Source organism: Nannospalax galili, unplaced genomic scaffold (genome assembly GCF_000622305.1).
Source record: "Nannospalax galili isolate Female #2095 unplaced genomic scaffold, S.galili_v1.0 scaffold1082, whole genome shotgun sequence".
In the NCBI taxonomy this organism is placed as follows: Eukaryota; Metazoa; Chordata; class Mammalia; order Rodentia; family Spalacidae; genus Nannospalax; species Nannospalax galili.
In genome coordinates, this window is record NW_008348580.1 from 233,248 (window position 1) to 256,658 (window position 23,411).

General features: G+C 39.0%; 1 protein-coding gene across 4 annotated transcripts in view; it reads right to left on the reverse strand.

Annotated features, from left to right (window-relative positions):
• The window catches only part of Focad (focadhesin), a 399,091-nt gene that overhangs the window by 83,647 nt on the left and 292,033 nt on the right, over nucleotides 1-23,411 (reverse strand). For all 4 annotated transcript variants that reach the window (XM_029569601.1, XM_008845526.3, XM_008845525.3 and 1 more), the window contains 2 exons: nucleotides 19,003-19,091; nucleotides 8,416-8,460 (listed from right to left, as the gene is read on the reverse strand). In XM_029569601.1, coding sequence (XP_029425461.1) covers nucleotides 8,416-8,460; nucleotides 19,003-19,091 — 134 coding nt within the window. The remainder of the gene's footprint in view (nucleotides 1-8,415; nucleotides 8,461-19,002; nucleotides 19,092-23,411) is intronic.

The window sequence follows — 23,411 nt, forward strand, 5'->3', positions numbered from 1 at the left end:
AAACCTCTGGCACTCAGTCTACACCTTATCAACAGGTATTTCCCAGAGCCTCCCAGAAGTAGGGATGGAAGGTTACTAGTTAGCTCTTCACTCAGATCATGGGAAGTATGAGGCTGCCTAAGGGTCACTGTTTGTATTTGTTTGCTGTCCCTGATGCCAAATCGTTTCAGCTACAGAGTACAAGAAGATGGAACATGGGCATTTAATTCTGCAATTTGACAGTTCTACATGACACAGGCTTCAGTATATATGAAATTTGAAGTCAGAGCTGGTGTGCCTGTGTGATTTGGAGACTAAGAAGAAAGCAAGTCCAATCAATGCCAGCAGCTAAGGAAGCAGCAGAAGGGGATATGTGACTGTAACAACATGGAACACTTACTGCCAGAAACATTAGTCATGCTGTTCACAGAGGAGTCTGAAGACATTGCTCCAGCAAGTTCATTAGGGTAGAATTTTTTTGTTGGGTTTGGCTTAGGGTAAATAAAATGTGAAGAGGTAACATTCAAGCAACTTTTGTTTAAACAACCATAAGAAGCTAGGTGTAGTGATGCATGTTTTTAATCCCAGGACTTGAGGGGCAGAGGGAAGTGGATCTCTGTGAGATCAAGGCCAGGCTGATTTACACTGTGAGTACCAGACCAGCTGGGGCTATAAGAAAAGCCTGTCTAAAAAACAAAACAGCACCCACTACACCAGGGCTAGACTTCTCTGCCCTAGAGTAGGAAACCAGACCTTAGCAGATTGCCTGACAATGCCTGGATCTGGCCTCCATGTGGTAATGAGCTTCCCCAAATCACTCAGTCCCCATCCCACTATATTGGGACCACCTGTGGTCCATCTCGCCTCTCCAAATCTAGACTTCTCTGCCCCTTAGTAGTAGGAGACTAGACCTTTGCAGACTGCCTGACAGCACTTAAATTGGACCTCTCCTTATCAAGCTTCCTAAACTTTATTGGAACTGCCCACTAGTATGGGCCCAGACATTAAGAGGAAGCTTGAAAGTGAATGACTGGAGCCTGATATGGGTCTCTGTGGGCACTCCTGAGTACCTGGACTGAAGCCATCAGTTCCCTACAAAATAAAATCTGAGAGAACCAGCTTTACATACCCAATAAGAAAACAATAAAGACATACCAATGATACAAACAGAAAAAGACTTCAACTCAACTAAGGAAGGCTTGAGTTTCATGCAAGAATAACAAAAACAACAAAAAAATCCACATGTCAAAATCACAATGGACAAAAAAAAAAAACCAAACAAAAAACAGTATGTTCCCACCAAACACCAGTCCTATAGACAAATTCTACAAGAAGAACCCCCTAGAGATAATGTAGAACACAGAATTTAAAAGAAAAAAACATAAACATGATCAAAGAATTCAATGAATTTAAAGAACACACAAACAAATCAAAGAACTAAAAGAAGATAGGAATAAACTTCTGATTGAATTCACAAAAGAGATAGAAACATTGAAGAAAGCTCAAGCTGAAATGAAGAAGGAAGTAAAAACACAATGAGCCAATCTGAAATTACAGGAGAAGTAAAAACACAATGAGCCAATTTGAAATTACAGGAGAAGTAAAAACACAATGAGCCAATTTGAAATTACAGGAGAAAACCTCACAGACAGAATGAATGAAATGGGAAAAAGAATATCAACACTGGATGATAAAGTTGAAGAATTGAACCACTGAGGTAAAGATTAGGGGAAAAAAAAAACAAAACAGGAATGGAATATGCAGGAAATGTGGGACACCACGAAAAGACCAAATACATGCATCATAGTACTAGAGGAAGAATTATTTCAGGTTAATGGTATTGACCAGATCTTAAACAGGATTGTAGAAAAGAATTTCCCAAAATTAAAGAATGATATGACCATATAAATAAAAGAAGCTCATAGAACAACAGATAGACAGGAACAGAAAAGAAACACTCCATGGCATATCATAGTAAAAACAGTAAATGTACAGAACCAAGAGAATACTGAAAGCTGCAAATGAAAAACAACAAGTAAAAATAAAGGAAAACCCATTGGAATTACAGCTGACTTTTCAGTGCAAACTGTGAAAGCCAGAAGAGCCTGGACCAAAGTATTCCCAGTTCTAAATGACCATAAATGCCAACCCACAATACTTTACCCAGAAAAAATGTCTATTATACTTGAAGGGGAAAGAAAAATCTGCCACAATATGAATATGCTGGAATAATACATGTCCACAAAACCTGCCCTCCAAAGAATACTTGAAGCAATACAAAGAAACTGAATGAAATTATAGTAGAGGAAATACAAAATTAGACCAAGAATGCAAACAGAAATCAAAATTACAACAACCACTACATATCTTTCAATAACAACTTCAAATATCAATGGACTACACTCCCCAGTCAAAAGACACAGGCTAGTTGAATGGGTTAAGGAACAAAATCGATCCTTTTGTTATCTGCAAGAAACCATCTCACTGTCAAGGACAGGCACTATCTTAAGGTAAAAGGATAGAAAAGAATATTCCAAGCAAATGGCACTAAGAAACAGGCAAGGTTGCAATTCTAATATCTGACAAAATAGACTTCAAAGTAAAACTAATCAGAAGAGATAAAAAGGGTCACTTCATTCTGATCAACTGACCAAGAAAACATTACAATCGTGAACATATATGCACCAAACTCGGGTGCACCCAATTTTATTAAAAAAAACAGTACTATAAGACTTTAAGACACAGATTAACCCCAGCTCAGTAATAGTATGGGACTTCACTACCCTACTGTCCCAATTGGACAGATCAGTGTGACAAAGAATAAATAGACATCTGATGTAAATGATAGCATACATCAAATGAACATAATAGATATCTACCAAATATTCCACCCAAGCACAAAAGATATTTTATATTCAGCACCCCATGGATCTTTCTATAAAATTGACCACATACTGGGGCATAAAACAAACCTCAAAAATACAAAAAAAAAAAAAAAAAAAAAAAAAAAACCCTGAAATAATTTCATGCATTCTATCAGAAGACAACAGAATAAAAGTTAAAATCAATACCAAAAGAAGCCCAAGTAATCACACCAACTCATGCAAATTAAACAACATACTCCTGAATAATGAATAGGTCAAAGAAGAAATTAAGAAAGAAATAAAAATATTCCTGGAACTAAATGAAAAGGACAATACAACATGAAAAAACCTCTGGAACACTTTAAAAGCAGACCTAAGATGGAAGTTTATACCTCTAAGTGCCTACATTAAAAAATTTTAAAGGGCACAAATAAATGACTTAACATTGCAACTCAAGACTCTAGAAAGGCAAGAACCAATTAAACCCAAACCCAGCAGACAAGAAGACATAACAAAATCAGAGCAGAAATTAATGAAATAGAAACAAAGAAAACAATATAAAGACTAAATGAATCTAAGAGCTGGTTCTTTGAAAAGCTAAACAAGATAGACAAATCCTTAGACAAGTTAACCAAAAGAAAGAAAGAATAAATCCAAATCAACAAAATCAGAAATGAACGGGGAAACATCACAACAGACCCAAAAGATCCAGAACATTTTAAGGGATTTACAGCAGAATCCTAACAGACATTTAAAGAAAACCTCTTTAAGACTTTACCTCTTAAAGTATTCAAAAAGGTGGAAGCAGAGGGAGAACTCTCAAAGTCCTTCTATGAAGTCAGCATCACTCTAGTACCAAAACCAGGTAAAGACACAACCAAAAAAGAGAACTATTGGCCCATATCCTTAATGAACATTGATGCAAAAATTCTCAACAGAATACTTGCAAACTGCATACAGCCACACATCAAAAAGACCAGCTACCATGATCAAGTCACGTTTATTCCAGAGATACAGGGATAGTTCAATATACACAAGTCAATAAATGTCATAAATCATATAAATGAACTCAAAGACAAAAAACACATCATCTCAATAGATGCAGAAAAGGTCTTCAACAAAATTCAGCATGCATTCATAACTAATGTCTTAACAGGAATTGGACTGGAAGGAACATACCTCAATATAATCAAAGGTACATACAACAAACTCACAGTCAACATCATTCTAAATGAAAACAAAACAAAACAAAACAAAAAAACCTGAAAGCATTCCCATTAAAATCAGGAACCAGAAAAGGATGTCACTTGTTTTCAGTGTAGTGCTTGAAACTCTTGCTAGAGCAATAAGAAAAGAGAAGGAAATTAAAGGAGTACTAATTGGAAAAGAAGAGGTCAAATTATCCCTTTTTGCAGATGATATGATACTATACCTAAGAGATCCCAAACATTCCACCAGAAAACTTCTAAAAGTGATTAACACTTTCAGTATTGGCAGGTTAGAAAATTAATCTACAAAAATTAGTAGCCTTTCTATATACCAGTAACAAGCAATCAGAGAAAAAGTACAGGGAAATACAAGGGGGAGATGGAGAGGAAGAGGAGGGGGAGGGGAGAGAGAGGGGAAGGGGGAAGGGGAGGAGGGGAGTGACCAAAGACATCAAAGATCTCTACAATGAAAAATTTAGATCTTTAAAGAAAGAGATTGAGGAAGACATCAGAAGATGGAAGAACCTCCCATGCTCATGGATTGAAAGAGTTAATATTGTGAAAATGACCATCCTACCAAAAGCCATAAACCCAATAAAAATCCCATGGCATACTTCACAGAATTAGAAAAAACCACCCTTAAATGTGTATGAAAGCAAAAAAGACCCTGAATAGCCAAACAACCCTGTGCATTAGCAATGCTGGGGAGATTACTATGCCAGATCTCAAAGTATAGTTCATAACTATATTCATAAAACAGCATGGTACTGGCACAAAAATAGATACATAGATCAATGGAACGTCACTGAAGACCCAAACCTGGGTACATGCAATTTCAGCCACCAGATATTTCACAAAGGTGCCAAGAACACACAATGGAGGAAAGAGACCATCTTCAATAAATGGTGCTGGCAAAACTGGATCTCTACCTGTAGAATGAAACTAGATCCTTATCTTTCACCATGCATAAAAGTCAACTCCAAATGTATCAAAGATCTCATTCTGAAATCTGAACCTCTGAAACTGTTAGAAGAAAACATTGGCAATAGCCTACAAGATATAAGTATAGGAAAGGACTTTCTGAATCGAACATGAATTGCTCAGGAATTAAGGTCAAGAACCAACAAGTGGGACCTCCTTAAACTAAAAAGCTTCGGTACAGCAAATGAAACAATCAAGAAAATGAGAAAAAAATCTTTACCAGCAACATATCAATAGACATTTAATATCCATAATATATAAAGAACTCAAACAACAAAGAATCAAGAAAACAAATGAGTCAATTAAAAGATGGGCTAAAGATCTAAACAGAAAGTTCTCAAAAAGTAAAGATGGCTAAGAAACATCTTAAAAAGTGTTCAACATCATTAGAAATTATGGAAATGTAAAAGTGTCTTTAACATTTCATCTACTTCCATCAGACTGGTTAACATCAAGAGAAGAAATAAAAATAAATGCTGGCAAGGATGTAGAGAAAGGGGAACACTCATTCATTGCTGGTGGGATTGCAAAGTCATGCAACACCTATGGAAAGATTGTGGACAAGTCTTGACAAAACTACAAATGAACCTACCATATGACCCAGTTATACCACTCCTTGGCATATACCCAAAGGACTCATCCTATAGCAGAGACGCAGTATATTGGCACAATACATACAACATGGTTGTACTATATCTACAAATATGCTTGTTGCTGCTCTTTTAACAACAGCTAAGAGATGGATGCCACTTAATTACTCATCAACTGATGAGTGGTTAACAAAAATGGGATACATTTACACAATGAAGTTCTACTCAGTAGTAAATTAAGATGAAATAATGAAATTTGAAGGTAATGGATGGAACTAGAAACTGCTATATTATGTGAAATAACACAGACTCAGAAAAACAAAAGGCATATGTTCTCCCTCATTTGTGGATCCTAGCACTAACTCCTTACATATGAGCATATATCCTGATGTAACTGCAGGAACCAGTAAAATGGAAGAGAACCAGTGATATAAAGGGAAAGAAGGAACCCAAGAGAGAAGAATAGTAGGAGACATGTTACCAAGGGAGAAATGTGTAAAAAGGGGGTAGTTAGAGGGAGGGGGAGAAGGAGGGCTATGGCAGTATGGGGACAAAGGTGAAGGGGGAGCTCAGGAGAGGTGGGACCATAGCAGACAGGAATTATCAAGGGAGAAATGGGGAAAATGTAAACACTTTAAATGAGGAGGGTGGAGAGGGAAGATAAGACAAGGAGAGACAGACGGGGGAGAGAGAAATAACACCAAGCTAGTATAAAAAAACAAACGGAATCATATTAGTCCAAAAACCTGTTGAAAAATTACACATATAATATCTGAACATGAGTCTGTGTGTACAGCTAAAAGAACCATAACAAGAAACAGCACCAGACAGGAGAAACCTTCCTTTGTGTTGTTGGCCAGGTTAGTCCAAGAGACTCCCCAAATTACACAGCATATTGCCACAGCCCTTGATTGCCTTCCAGAATTTGAACATAAGGCCCTATTGCTGAAAATAAGACATACTCGTACAGGATTTGGAGCAATAGAGCTAGGAATGACCTAGCAGCCACCTCCCTGAAGAATGGTTCTCATAGCTTTGGAGAGCACGACACAACCTGTTAAGGGAGAACATCAATCAATGTTCCAACCCTAGTTTCAAGGCCTAAAAACCACATCAATGACCAGAACAGCAAATGACATTGGTGCAATAGTGCAATTTTATCTTGGAGGTAAGCAACAGTACCTAATTGAACTTAAAGTCCACTCAATGCAACTCATGTGTGGTACTGATCTTTCTGTAGACCCCATGTAACTCACATTCTCAAGAATTTATCTCCCCTCTTGAAGTAAATTAAAATCCTTTACATCCAAATTCACATAGCTGGAGAGATCATAGTTCTTAAAGAAAACCCCAAGGCTGTCATACCCCTAGACAAATGTAATTTCTTACTATATGCAAAATATGGATCCTTAAATTTTTAGACAAGTATCCCAGTCACCAACCATCAAAGAAGCTTCTTTTCAACAGAAGGAGATTATTCCAGAGTTCCACCACTGGCCACAGACAGAGGTTGACTGTAAATTGCCCATGCCTAAGTGATACATCTAAGATGCAACCCCTATACCTAAGGCTCACAGAACACAGAAAAAGGAATGAAGAGAACACTAATGCATCTTTCAATTCTCATCAATGAAGCTCCCTCATGCAACAGAGGGCCAGGAACACAAAAGGCCATAAACGGTCAAAATTAGAGAGTAAGAGTCTACAGAGTGTGGGTCCTTAAAAAGGACTCATTAAAATCCACCCTCAGAGATCATTGCAGAAGAGGGGGCAAAAAAACTCTAAGAGCCAGGGAAGAGGTGCATGACCATACAGAAATAAGAGTCCTACAGGTTCCTGGACTCTTCTCATACAAACCCATAGCAATGCTGTCAGCATGCACAAGACCCATGCACAGAACTGTAGAAATGGACAGCAGGCCCCAATCTAGTCAAAAAAAAATTATTGGCAGCTGATTAATGCTGGGGGAGGAAGAGTTGATCTTCTTAAAGGGAGGGGCTCTATATAGGTTGACTAGACCTCAATGGATGAACTTGCACTGAGGGACAGGATAGGCCTTAGCACAAATTACAGAATGTATGAATGCCAGATTGGGGGGGGGCTATGGGAGGGAGCCAATGGGGAAGGGGGTATAAAGATGATTAAGATGTTCTGTATGAAATATAAAAAAATTAAAAAATAAATAAAAAATAAAAAACAAAACAAAACCTTAGGATACGACTGAAATTGCATTTTACTGAGTCTTTACATTAGTTTTAGTACATAAAATTACTTTCCTTAGTTTTTCACAGCAGCAGGATCATGGTCAATGAGGTTTATCCAAGGATGGATTAACTGCTAATTAAAACGCAATTTTTAGATGCACTGTACCCAACGGCAATCAGGAAATTAAAGGAAGTGCTACTCTATCTGATGTTTTGCAGTTAAGATTTAATGATCTTTCTGTAGACCCCATGTAGCTCACATTCTCAAGAATTTATCGCCCCTCTTGAACTAAATTAAAATCCTTTGTATTTAAGCCAAAACACATGGCATCTTGTTAGGTGTTCAATCTGAGTAGCTCTTGTTTCAAAGCCATGTTTTTATACCAGCCCCTCTACAGTTATACAAGAAGGCCTGGAAGACGAATAAATACAACTAAGTGGGGTAACAATACATTTTTTGCAAAAACAGTCAAAAAGTACTTTATACTTTTTCGAGTTATGATTTATTCTAAAAGGAAAAAGAGTATGCATGTGCCAGGACACACAAGATCTGTAAGTATTTCTCAACGGGAGAACAAATGACTCTTACTTCGCAGATGTCTTGGTGATCTCATCAGCCAGCATGTCCCTGACCCTGCAGGAAGGAAGAAAAAGAGACATAAGCTGACGTGAAAGCAAAGTTAAAAGTTCTAAAGCTTGATCCATTAACTTACAAAAGCTTTCAGCAGGCTGGTAAGATGAAGTCTGAAGACCCAAGTCCAATCCCTGTTACCCACATGATCAAAATGGAAAACTAACCCCCAAGGTGCACTCTGACCTGGACTTATGTGCTACGGTACATGCATGCTCACATATACCACATATGCAAATTAATAAAAATGCACAAAAAAAGAAATTAAAACTCCTAGTACTATCTCTGGGTCTTAAAGCTATAGATAGATAGGTAGATGACAGATAGATAGATGATAGATAGATAGACAGACAGACAGATAGATAGATGATAGATAGATGATAGATAGATAGATAGATATAGATAGATAGACAGATAGATAGATAAACTTTAATGAAAGGGGAAAGGACTACAATAAGAGCTTTCTTTGAAAGCAACTTGAAAAGAACATGCAACCAAGGAGACAGTGCTGTGTTGGTGGTGAGATACAAATGGAGTGGCAGGTGTACAGGTGTTCTCTGCGTTACTCTTCTATGGACTAAATATTGCCCTCCCTCAGATTCTTGTAGAATCCACCCAATATGACAGATTTCCAGGTAGCACCTTCACAAGTGGGATTAAAGCCCTTAAAGAAACAGCGTAAGAAACCATGCTTCACCTCCCACTGCATTCCCCATGTGAAGAACCTGCAGGATGTGAGTTCTCATAGATTGCACATATGCTGCTTCCCAGACTCTAGAGCTGGGAGAAATTAATTTGTGTTGCTGAAGCCACCCTGTCTATCTATATTATTTCAGTTATGGCATCTTGAACTGACATTAATAATTTCTTTTATGTATGGGAGCTCACTAGAACATCAAATTACTGCTCCCTGACAGTGTATACAAAAGTCATTGTATGTGTATATGAAATACAATTTCAAACTTTAATTGTACAATCATACCAAAACCAAAAAAGATAATTATACATGTGGGCTAAAGGTCAGGTATGTTCAGTTAAAATATTCAGACTATAACATCATTTTCAACATAGGAGCACTGAGGTACAGGGAAAAACAACTGTCTGGCAGATTTACTACTTTGATTTTGTTTTTGGTTTTTTTGAGACAAGGTCTCCCCCTGTAGCCCAAGCTGGCCTGGAACAAGAGATATAGACTAGGCTAGCCTGGATCTCACAGAGATCTGGGATTAAAGATGCATGCTACCACAACCAGCCAAATTTATATTTTTAAGGATTGTTTAAACATTTACTTTTAATTTGTAAATTCCAGATTTAAAAAATATATATATAACATTTTTTCAATTTTTTTACATTCAATAAAAGTATGTATACATATAAGTGATATAAATGGTCATTGAAAGGAAATGAAAAATATCTATGACCTCTGGAAGTTAAATTCATGAAGGTGAATTTCTATAATCTCTGTAAACCTTCTTTTAAGCTTCATGGAGACAGAATTTTAGGCTGCATCAATCACTACTCTAACCCTCCTAGAATATTTCATTTCTTTTTTTCACTTTTTAAAATTTTTGTTTAACTTTCAAAAAAATTTTGAGAATTTCATACATGCATATAACGTGTTCTGATCAAATCCATGCCCACTCCCACCACTCCAATACCTCGCATATTTCCCCATCACTTTTTTCTGACTTCATGTACTCCCTCCCTTTGTTTCCTTCCTTTCCTTCCTTTCCTTCCTTCCTTCCTTCCTTCCTTCCTTCCTTCCTTCCTTCCTTCCTTCCTTCCTTCCTTCCATCCCCCTTCCTTCCTTCCTCCTCCCTCCCTCCCTCCCTCCCTCTCCCTCCCTTTCTCTCTCTCTCTCTCTCTCTCTCTCTCTCTCTCTCTCTACCTCCCTTCCTATTTTTGCTCTCTAACATTGTGCTCTCTGAAGAGGTAACACTAAAATTTTTTAGGGATTAGATAACAGCTACCAAATACTTTTGACATTTTGGGCCTTTGGAACAGAATATGTTGGTAAGAGGCTGAAGGACATTTTGACTTTTAGCCAAGAAACTGGCTACTTTTCTCTGGGGTCTTTTCTACCCTAACTGCCTAGCCAATTCCTACCTCCTATTCTTATCATACCATCCTCTGAAGAGGTTACCCAAATTGCCTATAGGGAATCAGGATACAGTCCACACTGGGTTCTTCCATGCTGAACAGGGATGGAGGGTGAGGCAATTGGGGTACCTCTACAGAGGGTCTATCTAGAAGACTTCCATATTGCATAACTCTTATCTGTAGGGAGAAAAGAAAGACCTTAACTGGGGAATAGGAGATGTGAAGAAGTAAATGCAAGAGGAGTTAGCATTACAAGTTCTAGACAGAGAACCAGGAAAATGTCAGAACAGGTCAAATTTCAAATGTTCATATCAGAGTCCTTTGGGATTTCTTGACAATAGCTTCCAAAAGCATTCCACTATCAGGTTCCTCCTCATTTTTCTTTTTGTCTGCCAAGGCAGCACTTGAGAGTGATGGAGTCAAGATTTGTTTTCAGGCACTATGATAGCTGTTGGAGTGGCTAGAATCAGTGTCAGTGCCCTCACAAGAGCTTCTTGATAGGGAGAGAAAACAAATTTAGTGATCATTTTAGAACAATACTAGGTTGTTTCCCTTAGCTACAGGTGGGCACTACAGTACGGCAGACCAAGATTTGAAGCCTTACATCTGAGCAGCACTTTGTGATTAGAAACAAAATCATCAATGAGAAATAACTGTCTAAATATCATTTTATATGGACTTAAGCCTAATGTCTGGGAAGTGTAATCGTTTGAAGTCTTAAATATACTGATCAGGGCTGGAGGGATGGCTCAGTGGTTAAGAACACTGGCTGTGTTCCTTTGATCAGAATGAAGTAGCCCTCTTTATCTCTTCTGATTAGTTTTAATATGAAGTCTTTTTTGTCAGATATTATAATTGCAACCACTGCTTGTTTCTTACTGCCATTTGCTTGGGATATTCTTTTCCATCCTTTCACTTTAAGGTAGTGCCTGTCCTTGAAGGTGAGATGGGTTTCTTACAGACAGCAAAAAGACGGACTTTATTTCTTAATCTATTCACTTAGCTTGTATCTTTTGACTGGGGAGATCAGTCCATTGATATTTAAAGTCAGTATCAAAAGATATGTATCGTTTGCCATCATTTTGATTGCTGTTTGCGTTTGCCCTTGTCTAATTTTGTCTATAACTGTTTCCTCAATTATACCTTTATTTTCTTTCCTTGCCCCTGGGGTATAGATGCTCCTTTTTCTGTTCTTTGTATTGCTTCTAGTAGTGTTTGAAGGGCTGGTTTCATGGACATGTATTCTTTCAGGTATTCGTGTCATATTAGATTTTTCTTTCTCCCTCAATTGTAATAAGACATTTTTTGCTGGGTAGAGTATTCTGTGCTGGCATCTTTGTAATGTAGAACTGGAAATACCTTGGTCCAGGCTCTTCTGGCTTTCATAGTTTGCATTGATAAGTCAGTGATGATTCCGATGGGCTTTCCTTTATATGTGACTTGTTTTTCTTTGCTGCTTTCAGTATTCTCTCTTTGTTCTGTATATTTAGTGTTTTTACTATGATGTGCCGTGGAGAGTTTCTTTTCTGGTCCTGTCTACTTGGTGTTCTATGTGCTTCTTGTATTTGTATGGGGATGTCTTTCCTTAATTTTGGGAAATTCTCTTCTACAACCCTAAGATCTACTCAACACCATTAACGTGAAATTCTTCTCCCTCCTCTATGTCTATGATACGTAGATTTGGTCTTTTCATGGTATCCCACATCTCTTGTATGTTCCATTCCTGTGTTTTTTTAAATTTTTCATAATCTTTGTTTTAGTGGTCCAATTCTTCAACTTTATCCTCTAGTGTTGATATTCTGTTTTCCATCTCATTCATTCTAGAGATGAGGCTTTCCCCTGTTGTTTCAACTTGACTTACTGAATTTTTCAGCTCCTTCTTCATTTCTGCCTGAGTTGTCTTCAATGTTTCTATCTCTTTTGTGAATTCATTCAGAAGTTTATCCCTATCTTCTTTTAGTTCTTTGTTCGTGTGTTCTTTAAATTCGTTGAATTCCTTGATCATCTTCATGATTATTCTTTTAAATTCTGTGTCCTGGGTTATCTCTAGGGGGTTTTCCTTGTAGAACTCTTCGACAGGACTGGTGGAGTTTGGTGGGGATGTAGTGTTTTGGCTTTCCATTTTATTATTCTTTTGTTGTGATTTTGGCATGTGAATTTCTTTTGTTGTTTGTGATTCTCACGCGAGAATTAAGTTGAAGTATGCTTCTCTTTGTATTATTGGTGTGTCTTGGTCCTTTTCTTATTGTTTATGTAAAGCTGGTTGGTCCAGGTTTCAAGTTCTCTCAGGTCTTATTTTGGAGGGAACTGATAGCTTCAGATCAGCTCTCAGGAGCTCCCACAAAAGCCCAAGTTGAGCTCCAGTCAGGTACACTCAGGCTTCCTTCTAAGGTTTGGACCCCTGCTAGCGGGAAGTCAGGGCACAATTTGGGAAGTTCCCTAAGGGGAGGCCGATATTGGGATTCTCAGGTTGTCCACTGAGTTCTCAGCCCCTATGCCAGAGGGAGGCAGAAACAGGCCCTCTGGAGGTCTGCTGAGACCTCAGCTTTATCCTACCAAAGGGCAGAGATCTGTCCAGAGGCCTTGAGAGGAGGCTCAAGTAGTCCCAGTTAGGGGGTTGGGTATGGTGTGATTTGGGGAAGTCCAGCACCACATGGCGGGCAGGATCCAAGCACTCTCAGGCGGTCCCCTGAGTTCTCAGCCCCTATGCAAGAAGGAGGCAGGAACAGGAACTTGGTCTGCTGAGATCTCAGCTTTATCCTACCAAGGGGCAGATGTCTGCCCTGGAGCCTTGGGAGGGGCCTCACATAGTCCTAGTTAGGGGGTTGGGTATGGTGTGATTTGGGGAAGCTCACTAGCACATAGGGGGCAGGATCCAAGTGCTCTCAGGCAGTCCCCTGAGTTCTAGGCCCCTATGTCAGGGGGAGGCTGGAACAGGCACTCTGGCAGTCTCTTTTTTTTTTTTTTAAATTTTTTATGTGTATGAGTGTATTGCCTGCATGTATGTAAGTGTACCATGTTGGGCAGTGCCCTGGGAGGTCAGAAGAAGGCTCAAATTTCCCTGGAACTGGAGTTACATGCAGCTGTTAGCCACCATGTGGGTGTGGGGACTTGAACCCCTCCCTCCTTGGCAAGAGAAGCCAGTGCTCTTAATCACTGAGCCATCTCTCTAACCCCAATTCAAGATTTTTTTTATAAATGTTAAATTTTATATTCATGAATGTTTACATCTATAAATAATAAAGTCTTAGTGATTCAGTATCCCTGAGATTCATTCACTCTTAAATCAGGTTATTCTCCTACAGGCCATAAACGTACTTAAAAAATTAATTTAACAATATATTTCTCTAAAATATTTTGTCTAATTTCTGCTTTCCTAAATTGAACATAGTACATTATCCCTTAGCATTTGAAAACAGTACGGCTTCTTAACAGTAAGATCTATGTCCTTACAAACAGTTCCTTCAACTATTGCCCCATTTTCTGCCTCTTTACATACCAAAACTTCTTGTTGCTTTTTGTTTGTTAGCTTTTGACAGGGTCACCCTAGTCCCCGCTCACCTGGAAGTAATTATGTGGACCAGGATGGCCTGGTCTCACAGAGATCTGCCTGATTCTGCCTCCCGAGGGCTGGGATTAAAGGTCTGCACCACCACACCTGGTGTACATCAAAACTTCTTTAGAGTGTAATTAACTTTGTCAAGTTCTACCTCATTGCACTGCTCTAAGTCCTTCTCTCATCTGGCTTTTATTCCCATAACTCCACCAAAAGAGTTCCTGTCATGGGCACAGGAGACTTTCAAATCTAATGCTCAATTCCAGATTTGCATCTTCAGCATTTGTCAGAGCTGCTAACTTCCATCTTTCCTTGGCTTCAGAGTGGCTATACACTCCCAGCTGTCCCACCACTGATCATGAGCTTTCTGCATGTTTCACTGGTCCTATTTAACTATTGAAGAAGCTCTAAGTCCTTCTCTCATCTGGCTTTTATTCCCATAACTCCACCAAGAGTTCCTGTCATGGGCACAGGAGACTTTCAAATCTAATGCTCAATTCCAGATTTGCATCTTCAGCATTTGTCAGAGCTGCTAACTTCCATCTTTCCTTGGCTTCAGAGTGGCTATACACTCCCAGCTGTCCCACCACTGATCATGAGCTTTCTGCATGTTTCACTGGTCCTCTTTAACTATTGAAGAACTCCAGAGCTCAATCTCTGATATTTTCTTTCTTTACAAATTCTCTAGGTAATTTTGTCTCCAACCATGATTTTAAATGTCACCAAAATGCTATGGATTCCCAAACTGGTATCTCCAGTCCTGACCTCTCCCTGGAACTGTAAAGTCAATAAAGAATCTACTTCACACACCTAGTCAGTTACATAATTAGGTATCTCATCCCATTACATCTAAAAATCTTAAACTCACCAAGCAGGCTGGGCTAGTTTTCTTATATTGGTAAATGGGAGTTCCATAGCTTCAGTCAGTGTCAAAATTTAGTTATCCTTCACTTCCATGTTTCTCTTACATCTTCCACTTGAATTAATAACTTAAATCTATGGAATCATAAGTCTAAAAAACCTGCTTTCAAAACATGTAACCCCTGAGGAACAGATCCTCAAACGACCTCAAGAGTAAAAACAAATTGATTTAGCTGGGCCAACTGCATGGTCTTAAACATCCAAAGGAAAGTATAACCAAACATTAACTGTATCAGTTTAATTCTTTAAGAGTCCATGTGAATGGTTAAAGGCTACATAACAAGAAACAATTCCAGACAGGAGATACCTTCCTTTGAGTTACTGGCCAGGGTGGCCCAAGAGACTCCCAAACAGTAACCCAGCTTAAAACTGGGAAGATGAACAGCAGACCCCAATTTTAACCTAAAGGAATATTGGCAGCTGATTGCTGCTAGATGACGAACAGCTGATCTTACTAAAACAAGGATCTCTAGATAGGCTGACTAGATTCAGCCGATGGACAAGCACTGGGGAAATGGCTGGGGGCACTGACAACACAGTGGACAATGTCACAGGGATGATAGAGTATGTGGGTTCCAGTTGGGGATGGGGGGGCGAGGCTATGGAGGGTGCCATTTGGGAAGTGGGTATATATATATGAATAAGATTGTGTGGGATGTTCTGTATGATACACACACAAAAAATTCAAAAATTAAAAAATGAGTTATATTTGAGGAGGAAGCATAAAAATTTACTTTATGTTAATTAGTAGAGGTGAAAAACATTACCATTGAAATCTACCTGATAACTTTCTATCCATACTCAGATGCCAAGGATCCAAGTATAACAGACTGTGACAAGTAATAATCAGATACATAGAGATTAGAGATGCATGTGCAAATATCTAAGTGTTAGTAGCATTAAAAATTAGTCTTTCTGGGCTGGCTCTGCAACCAAATTCCAGTTCAGAGGCAGATTTGGTCGTGGACGTGGTCAGCCACCTCAATGAAGTTCAAGAAGAATATTTTGTGTTGAATAAACTTATAGTCAGAAAAAAAAATTAGTCTTTCTGTAGGTAAAATATAAAACCAGTATATTTTAAAGTGAAATGGAGATCTTTTTTAAGGTTTAAAACTCATTCAATTTTATGTGTTACAGGATTTATACTGAGTTCAATATTGTATAACAGTATTAATTCAACTGTGAACCTAAAAATTTACAGTCACTATTGAAAGAGATGTATCCTTGCTGTGGAGTGTGTTACTAATTATGTCAAAGCTGTAGTGAAATGCTTCTTCTAATCATATGGCTATTAAAAATTTAAAAAAAAAACCCGTTTCCTACGAATTGTATGCAAAAGAGTCTTGCAATTAGTGTCAGTCTCTATGCTTTAGATACATATGTGTCGGTTGTGTATATAAGTGCTTGCTTCCTGGAGAAAGAACAGCAATGTATTAATTCAACACTATGAACCTAAACATTACAGCCAATTTTGAAAGAGATGCATCTTTGCTCTGGAAACTGTTATTGATTATGTCAATGTTGTTGTAATGAAATGCTTCAACTAATTATGTGATTAAATAAATTTTTAAAAATTTATTTATTTAATTTTATGTGTCTAAGTGGTTTGCTTGCATATATGTAAATTGTATCTGTGCATGTAATGCCCACAGAGATCAGAAGATGTCATCAGATCCCCTGGAACAGGTGTTACAGCGGGTTGCTGGCCATCATGTGAATATTGGGAATCTAACCTAGGTACTCTGCAAGAGCAGTGTCAATATTCTTACTCACTGAGCCATTTCTCCAACCCCTCTATTTACTTTTCATTTCTTCTACTGCTAATTCCTTAGTCTCAAACTCTACCATCTTCTGCCTGAATTATTGCAGTCAACTCAACACATTCTCCAGGATCTGTTTTCATCATAGCACTCCTTCCAAATTAGTTCAAATCCTCAGATTCAAATCCACCTGCTTCTCCCTCTTGCAGAGCCCTCTTCTGCAGAATCTGGTTCATATCCTACTACCTCCTTCCCTGTGCTCTCCATGTCACATGCTTCTCTTCCTAGCTGCACTCCTAGGCCTCTGAGTTTACTCTTTGTCTGGAATGGTCTTTCCTAGCTTGGCTCAGTCCATTGCTTCCTTCAGGTCTCATTCCAAACTAAAGAGGCTCTCCAGGACTGCCACAGAAGAGTAACTCCTCTCTACCTTATCCAGCCCATTTACTTTCAACTACCTTTGCCCCATTTTACTTTTCTTCCACTAAACAGAATATTTCATATTCCATTTGTTTATTTGCTTATTATGTGTTTCTATTTAATGGTAGAAAAGTCTTGAGAAAACAAAGAACCGCTGTTCTTAGCTCAGGACAATGCTCGACTCATAGCAGACAATACATTTTGAAATAAGAAAGAATTACCTTTATATGGATTTGGGGTGTAGTTGAAGTTACTAAAGAGCTCATTTCAAATATCTTATGCATTATTACAAGTTTAAAAGCAAACTCACGCCGGGTGTGGTGGCACATGCCTGTCGTACTGGCACTTGGGAGGTACAGGCAGTCGGATCTCTGTGAGTTCAAGGCCAGCCTGGTCTACATAGTGAGTTCTAGGCCATCTGGGGCTACAAAGAGACCGTGTTTCAAAAGACCAAAAAAACAACAACAAGAAAAGCAAACTCGTTCCATACTAATCTAGAGCTGTTTAGGTACATTTCTCCCTGGGAGACAGACACACACACAGAGTTTGTGAGTTTCATCAGAGACATCCATAAGTCTCTCTATGCACATTGGAAAATGCAGCAAATATCTCATTCCTGTCAAATTACCACTTTCAAAAGATGAAATCAAAACTGGATGTCAAAGATACAGCAAACAGGAATTGACGCCAAAATTTTTAATTTCTAATACTAAATCCACTACAAGAATTTTAAAGTAGGTTACTATTTTCAATATAGAAAATGCAACCAACAGAATTAAACACATAATGATTTTGGTTTTCTACAATCAAGTGATTTTTGTCTGATTTTTCTTAAAGTAACCTGTAGCTATTGAAGGAGCTATTTAGGTTCTAAGCACTTTAGTGAAATTTTGGCTGCTGTAGCAATTAACCTGAAAAACTATACTTCCCAATCTATATAATGATTGATATTGCTTTTAATGTGCCAGCATCTCCACATTCTACATAATAAAGTGGGAATACGTTAAGGAGTGTCTGCCAAGGAAACAAACGGTCTAAGAAAGCAGGGTTGTCCCCTAGTACTGAGGGTGTCTTGGGGAAGACAGGCTCCAAGGAAAACAGGTATAATTCTAGATCACATGTGAGGGGGACAATGAACTGAGTAGGAAAAACAGAATTTTCATTCAAAGGGACATAAAATAATATTATAAGAAACAAAGGCTGTGGGGAGACCATTTCCACATGGCATTAGAAAAAAAAATAGATAGATAGATTCAGTTAGGCTTCTATATCCAAGGATTTATCTACATCTATAGATCTATCCAAATGCAGATAAAATATTCAAAAAAATTGTGTCTGGACTGAATATGGTCAGACTTTTGCCATATTTCCTAACAAACACAGTATAATAAGCATTTACATTGGACAAGGTATTGTAAAGCAATCCAAAGGTAATTAAAAATGTACAGGAGAATGAGTACATCCAAATCCTATGTCATTTTTTTAAGGGACACAAGCTTTAGTAGGCTTTCCTATCTGCAGTAGACCCTGGTTCCAATTCCCATAAATCCTGAGGGGTGGGGGATGACTACACATTTGTGAGTGTGTGTGTGTGTGTGTGTGTGTGTGTGTTTCTGAAAAGGAGTTGTCCTTAGTATATCTAGGGAGTGGGTGAGAACACATCTATCAGATATCCCAGAGCTCTCCCTTTCTGGTTCATACAGAAGGTAACACAGTCAACACAAAAGCCTTTAAGGTGCTCTGCTGCTCAGTCTCCACACCATGCTGGGCAACACAGAGCTTTTCTCTTACCAGAGCCAGGCTGTGCTTCTTTTGTACTGCACCTCAGCAGGTCCTTCCTTGCCATGTTTTAACTGCAGTTCCAGTTCTGATATCCTGCCCTGCAAGCCACACAGCAGAAATTAGCATGCAAACCAGTCTGCTGAAAACGCCTCTGGGAAACATCCTTTACCAATTGGCCATGAGTGTTCCTGGTGATGTATCAGATCGCAAAAGGTCTCCCTGGGACACATTATACACACACTCCCCTTATGGAGAAATACTCCCCTTGTGACTCACGAATTTCTACATTTGCCAGAGGTTGTAGGTTTAGCCAATTTGTTTTAGGATGCCTTTTAAAGCAGATTTGAATGGAATCAGTATCCTCATCTCCTCCCCTCCCCGTCCTAGGGGACAAGCCTTCACCACTAAGAGCTGTCTGGTCTGGTCTGGTCATTTTGACACAGTTTCCCTGTAGCCCCAGTTGGTCTGGAACTCTCTATACAGATCAGGGTGTCTGTGATCTCACAGAGTGAGAGTGCTAAGATTAAAGGTGTGTGCCATCAAGCTGAGCTGGTTGCCTTTGTTCCTTCCTCCTTCCTTCCTTCCTCCTCCCTCCCTTCCTTCCTTCCTCCTTCTTCCCTTCCCTCTTTCCTTCCTCCTCCCTTCCTTCCTTCCTCCTTCCTTCTTTCTTCCTCCTATCCCTCCTTCCTCCTTCCTTCCTCCCTTCCCTCTTTCCTTCCTCCTCCCTTCCTTTCCTTCCTTCCCTCCTTTCTCCTTCCTTCCTCCCTTCCCTCTTTCCTTCCTCCTCCCTTCCTTCCTTCCTTCTTTCTTCCTTCCATCCCTCCTTCCTTCCTTCCCTCCTTCCTTCCTCCTTCCTTCCCCCTCCCTTCCTTCCTTCCCTCCTTCCTTCCTCCTTCCCTCCCTCCTTCCTTCCCTTCTTCCCTTCCTTCCTCCTTCCTTCTTCCTTCCCTCTTCCTCCCTCCATCCTTCCTCCTTCCTTCCCTTTCATCTTTCCTTTCTCTCTTTCACTCTTTGTTTTGTATATTTTTATTGAATATTTGTGTATTTCATACGAAACACCTTAGTCATGTTTATATCCCTCCCCCATCTATACCTTCCCATAGCTCCCATCAGAGTTCACACACTTTGTCACTTATGTTAAAGCCTATCAAATCAAGTTCGTGAACCCAGACAGCCTTCAATGCAAGTTCATCCTGGGGTCTAGTCAGCCTATCTAATCATTTCCTTAGAGAAGATAACGCTCTCTCACCCAGCAGTAATCAGTTGCCAACAGTTCTTTGGCTAAGGTTGGGGCCTGCTGCCCATTTCCACAGTTCTATGCTGGGTTTTTGTCTGCTTGAGTTTGCAGGGTTCTTTTGCATGCTGACACCATTGCTGTAGGCTCCTATGAGCAAGGTTTCAGGAGGCTGTAAGACTTTCGACATATAATAATGCACTTTCTCCCTGGCTCTTACAATCTTTCTACCCTCTCTTCCACAATGGTCCCTGAGCCTTGGGTGGGTGGAGTTTAATATAGGATTCCTGTCCAGGGACTCACACCCTGCAGACTTATTCTCTACACTTTGGCCAACTGTGGCCTTTTGTGCAAATTACTATCTGCAACACGAGGGAGCTTCATTGATGAGAGTTGAGAGATGCATTACTATTCTCTCCACCCCCTGTTCCACCATGTTTTGTGAGACTTAGTTATAGAGGTTCCATTGTAGATGTGTCACTTAGCGTTTGGCATCTTAAAGACACTAATTCTCTGTGTGTGACTAGTTGTGGATGTCTTTAACAGCCTCCCTCTGTTGCAAAAGAAGCTTCTTTGATGAGTGGTGACTGGCATTGTCTGACTTAAAGCCCACTCAGTGGGAGAGGACTCGTGTATGGTACTGTAACATGGCCAAATACATATGGCTGGAGAGGTCATAGATCTTAGAGAAAATCCTAATGCTGTCACACTCCTAGACATTTCTTACTATATGCTAATTTCTTACTAGATGCTAGATATAGATCCTTATATTTACAGACTAGGATGCCAGTCACTACTCATCAAAGAAGCTTCTTTTGTATCAAAGAAACTGGTTGTCTTTCTTATTGCTTACTTAAGAGTCTTAAGGTATTCCCTTAGAAGAAAGTATCAGAGATGATCAAATTAAAAGATACTTATGTTGATATAACACTGGCTCCCTAGAAAATCAGGCAAGAGCTCTACTAGTTTTGTTTCTTAAATTTGCCCCTTTACTCTTCAAACACTTGTTTCCTAGAATTCCTTCTCAAAAACATATAACAAATGAGAAAACTCAACTCTACTTGGAAGTAAGCAAAACAAAGGAAAAGCTGTACTGCACAGCTTCTTGAGGGGTTTGCTGTCCGAATCTCCTCTGTGGACAGGAGCCAGTGCAACCATACACTGTGGCTTAGCAAATGTCACATTTTCCTTTCTCCAGGTTTCTGTTCCTTTCTACCTGGCTTCTGGATTCCTTCCTTTGCTTTCCAGTTCTTTACTGGCTGGAACCGAAAGATCCAGCATTCAACATGGGCATCTCTACATCTAGTTACAGCAGGAAAACAATGGAAAAGAACAGGCTAGGATGACCACCTTGTGTTGTCCATAGATTCCAATTACTAATCTATCCACCCCTCTTAATTTTTAAATACAGTCTCTAAAATGAGGAGCTTGCTGATTACAATAAGCAATCTCACCCAGTTCATTTAACATTAAAAATAAGCAATAGCAGCCAGGCATAGAGGCACATGACTTTAATCCCAGCACTCAGGAGGCAGAGGCAGGTGGATCTCTGTGAGTTCGAGGACAGTCTGGTGTACATAGCAAGTTCTAGGCCAGCCAGGGCTATACACATGTCTCAATAATAATAATAATAACAGCAACAATAAGCAATAGAGGGCATGTAAGAAGCTGAGTGGTAGAACACATACTTAACACATACAAACCCTGGGTCCAATTCCCAAAACCAAAAATAAACAAATAAAAACAAAAATTAAAAAGAAAGAAAAGAAAAAAAATTCAAATAGTCTGAGGTAATTTACCACTGGTCTCAGTTACTAATACTAGTTTTGCTTTCAGATTATTTTACATCTAGTTGACCAACTAGCAACTACTTTCATAGTTTGTCCTGTTAGAGGTCATATCATGTCAGAGACATTTTAATAGACCCTGGAGGCCTATACTTCCTCAGCAAACCAGAAGGGCAACAAGAAAAAAAAAAAAACAACACTTTAGAAAGCTCTTTGACAAGCAGATCTTTGAAGGTCCAATTAGAAAGCTCTTTGCCAAGAGTCTTGGAACAATCAATCAGTCTGACTACATTTTCTATCTTGATAGGAAGAAATTCTCTTAACTACCACGCTTCTCCCCATTTGTCAACCACACTGATATGTTTATAATTCAAATCCCAAGTTCCTTTAAAACAAATCAGATAAGTACTGAAATGCCTGAACAGCACTTCTTCACATGCTAGTTACCCTTCAGAAAAACTGAATAAACCACAGCTCTTCTAAACAATCTTCTAGTTTAATGCTATAAACATGCCTGCAGCCGAGGGAATTAGCCAAATTCTCTGTAACAGAAGTATTCTCAAGGAGAGAGATTCTTGATGTAGATGAAGAATCTCAGGGTTGCTCCAATCAGCCTATGATAAATGGACTCACTTAACAAATGTATCAGCTAATGTGCATCAGTGTTTTCTCAAGTGACAATGATAACCTTAGTGCACTGCTGCCTTAACATTTTGTTAAGACACTAGCCTATAGTGTCATATTTGTCACTGATTCTCAAGGTAACTGGACTTATAAATACAAAGTAAAGAGATTAAGTGATAAGTAAACAAATGTACACATCATTACAACAGCAGGAAAATTTTAGAATTGGCAGTACTAAAAATAAAAGGCTTTTCATAAAAAGATTCCTCCTCTAAAACATTAGACCAGGACCAGGCAGGATGGTTCAGCAGGTAAGGGTGCTTGCCACCAATCCAGACAACCTGAGTTCAATCCTCAAATCCACATAGTGAAAAGAGAAAACTGGTTCCCACAAACTGCGCTCTACAGACGTATGTATGCCATGGCACGCACTTGTGTGTGTGTGGGTGGGGGGGGGGTGTATACAGACATACATTAAAAAATTTATAAATGAAGTAAAAAATGTTAGACCAATGTTATTTATTATTATAATTAATGATGGCATTAGGTAAACATGACACAGTGGAGAGGTCTGAGGCTCTGGAGTGAGACCATTCTCAAATTCTATTTCTTTCATTACTAACTGTTGAGTCTGAATCGTTTGCTTTCTTTTCCTGCCTCTCAACCTATAATCCATTTTATATGGGTTTAATAAACACATAGTTGAATGGATCGCTGTAAAGATTAACTGAAATAATGTTGTTAGATACATACTAGTAACTCAATAAAAAGTA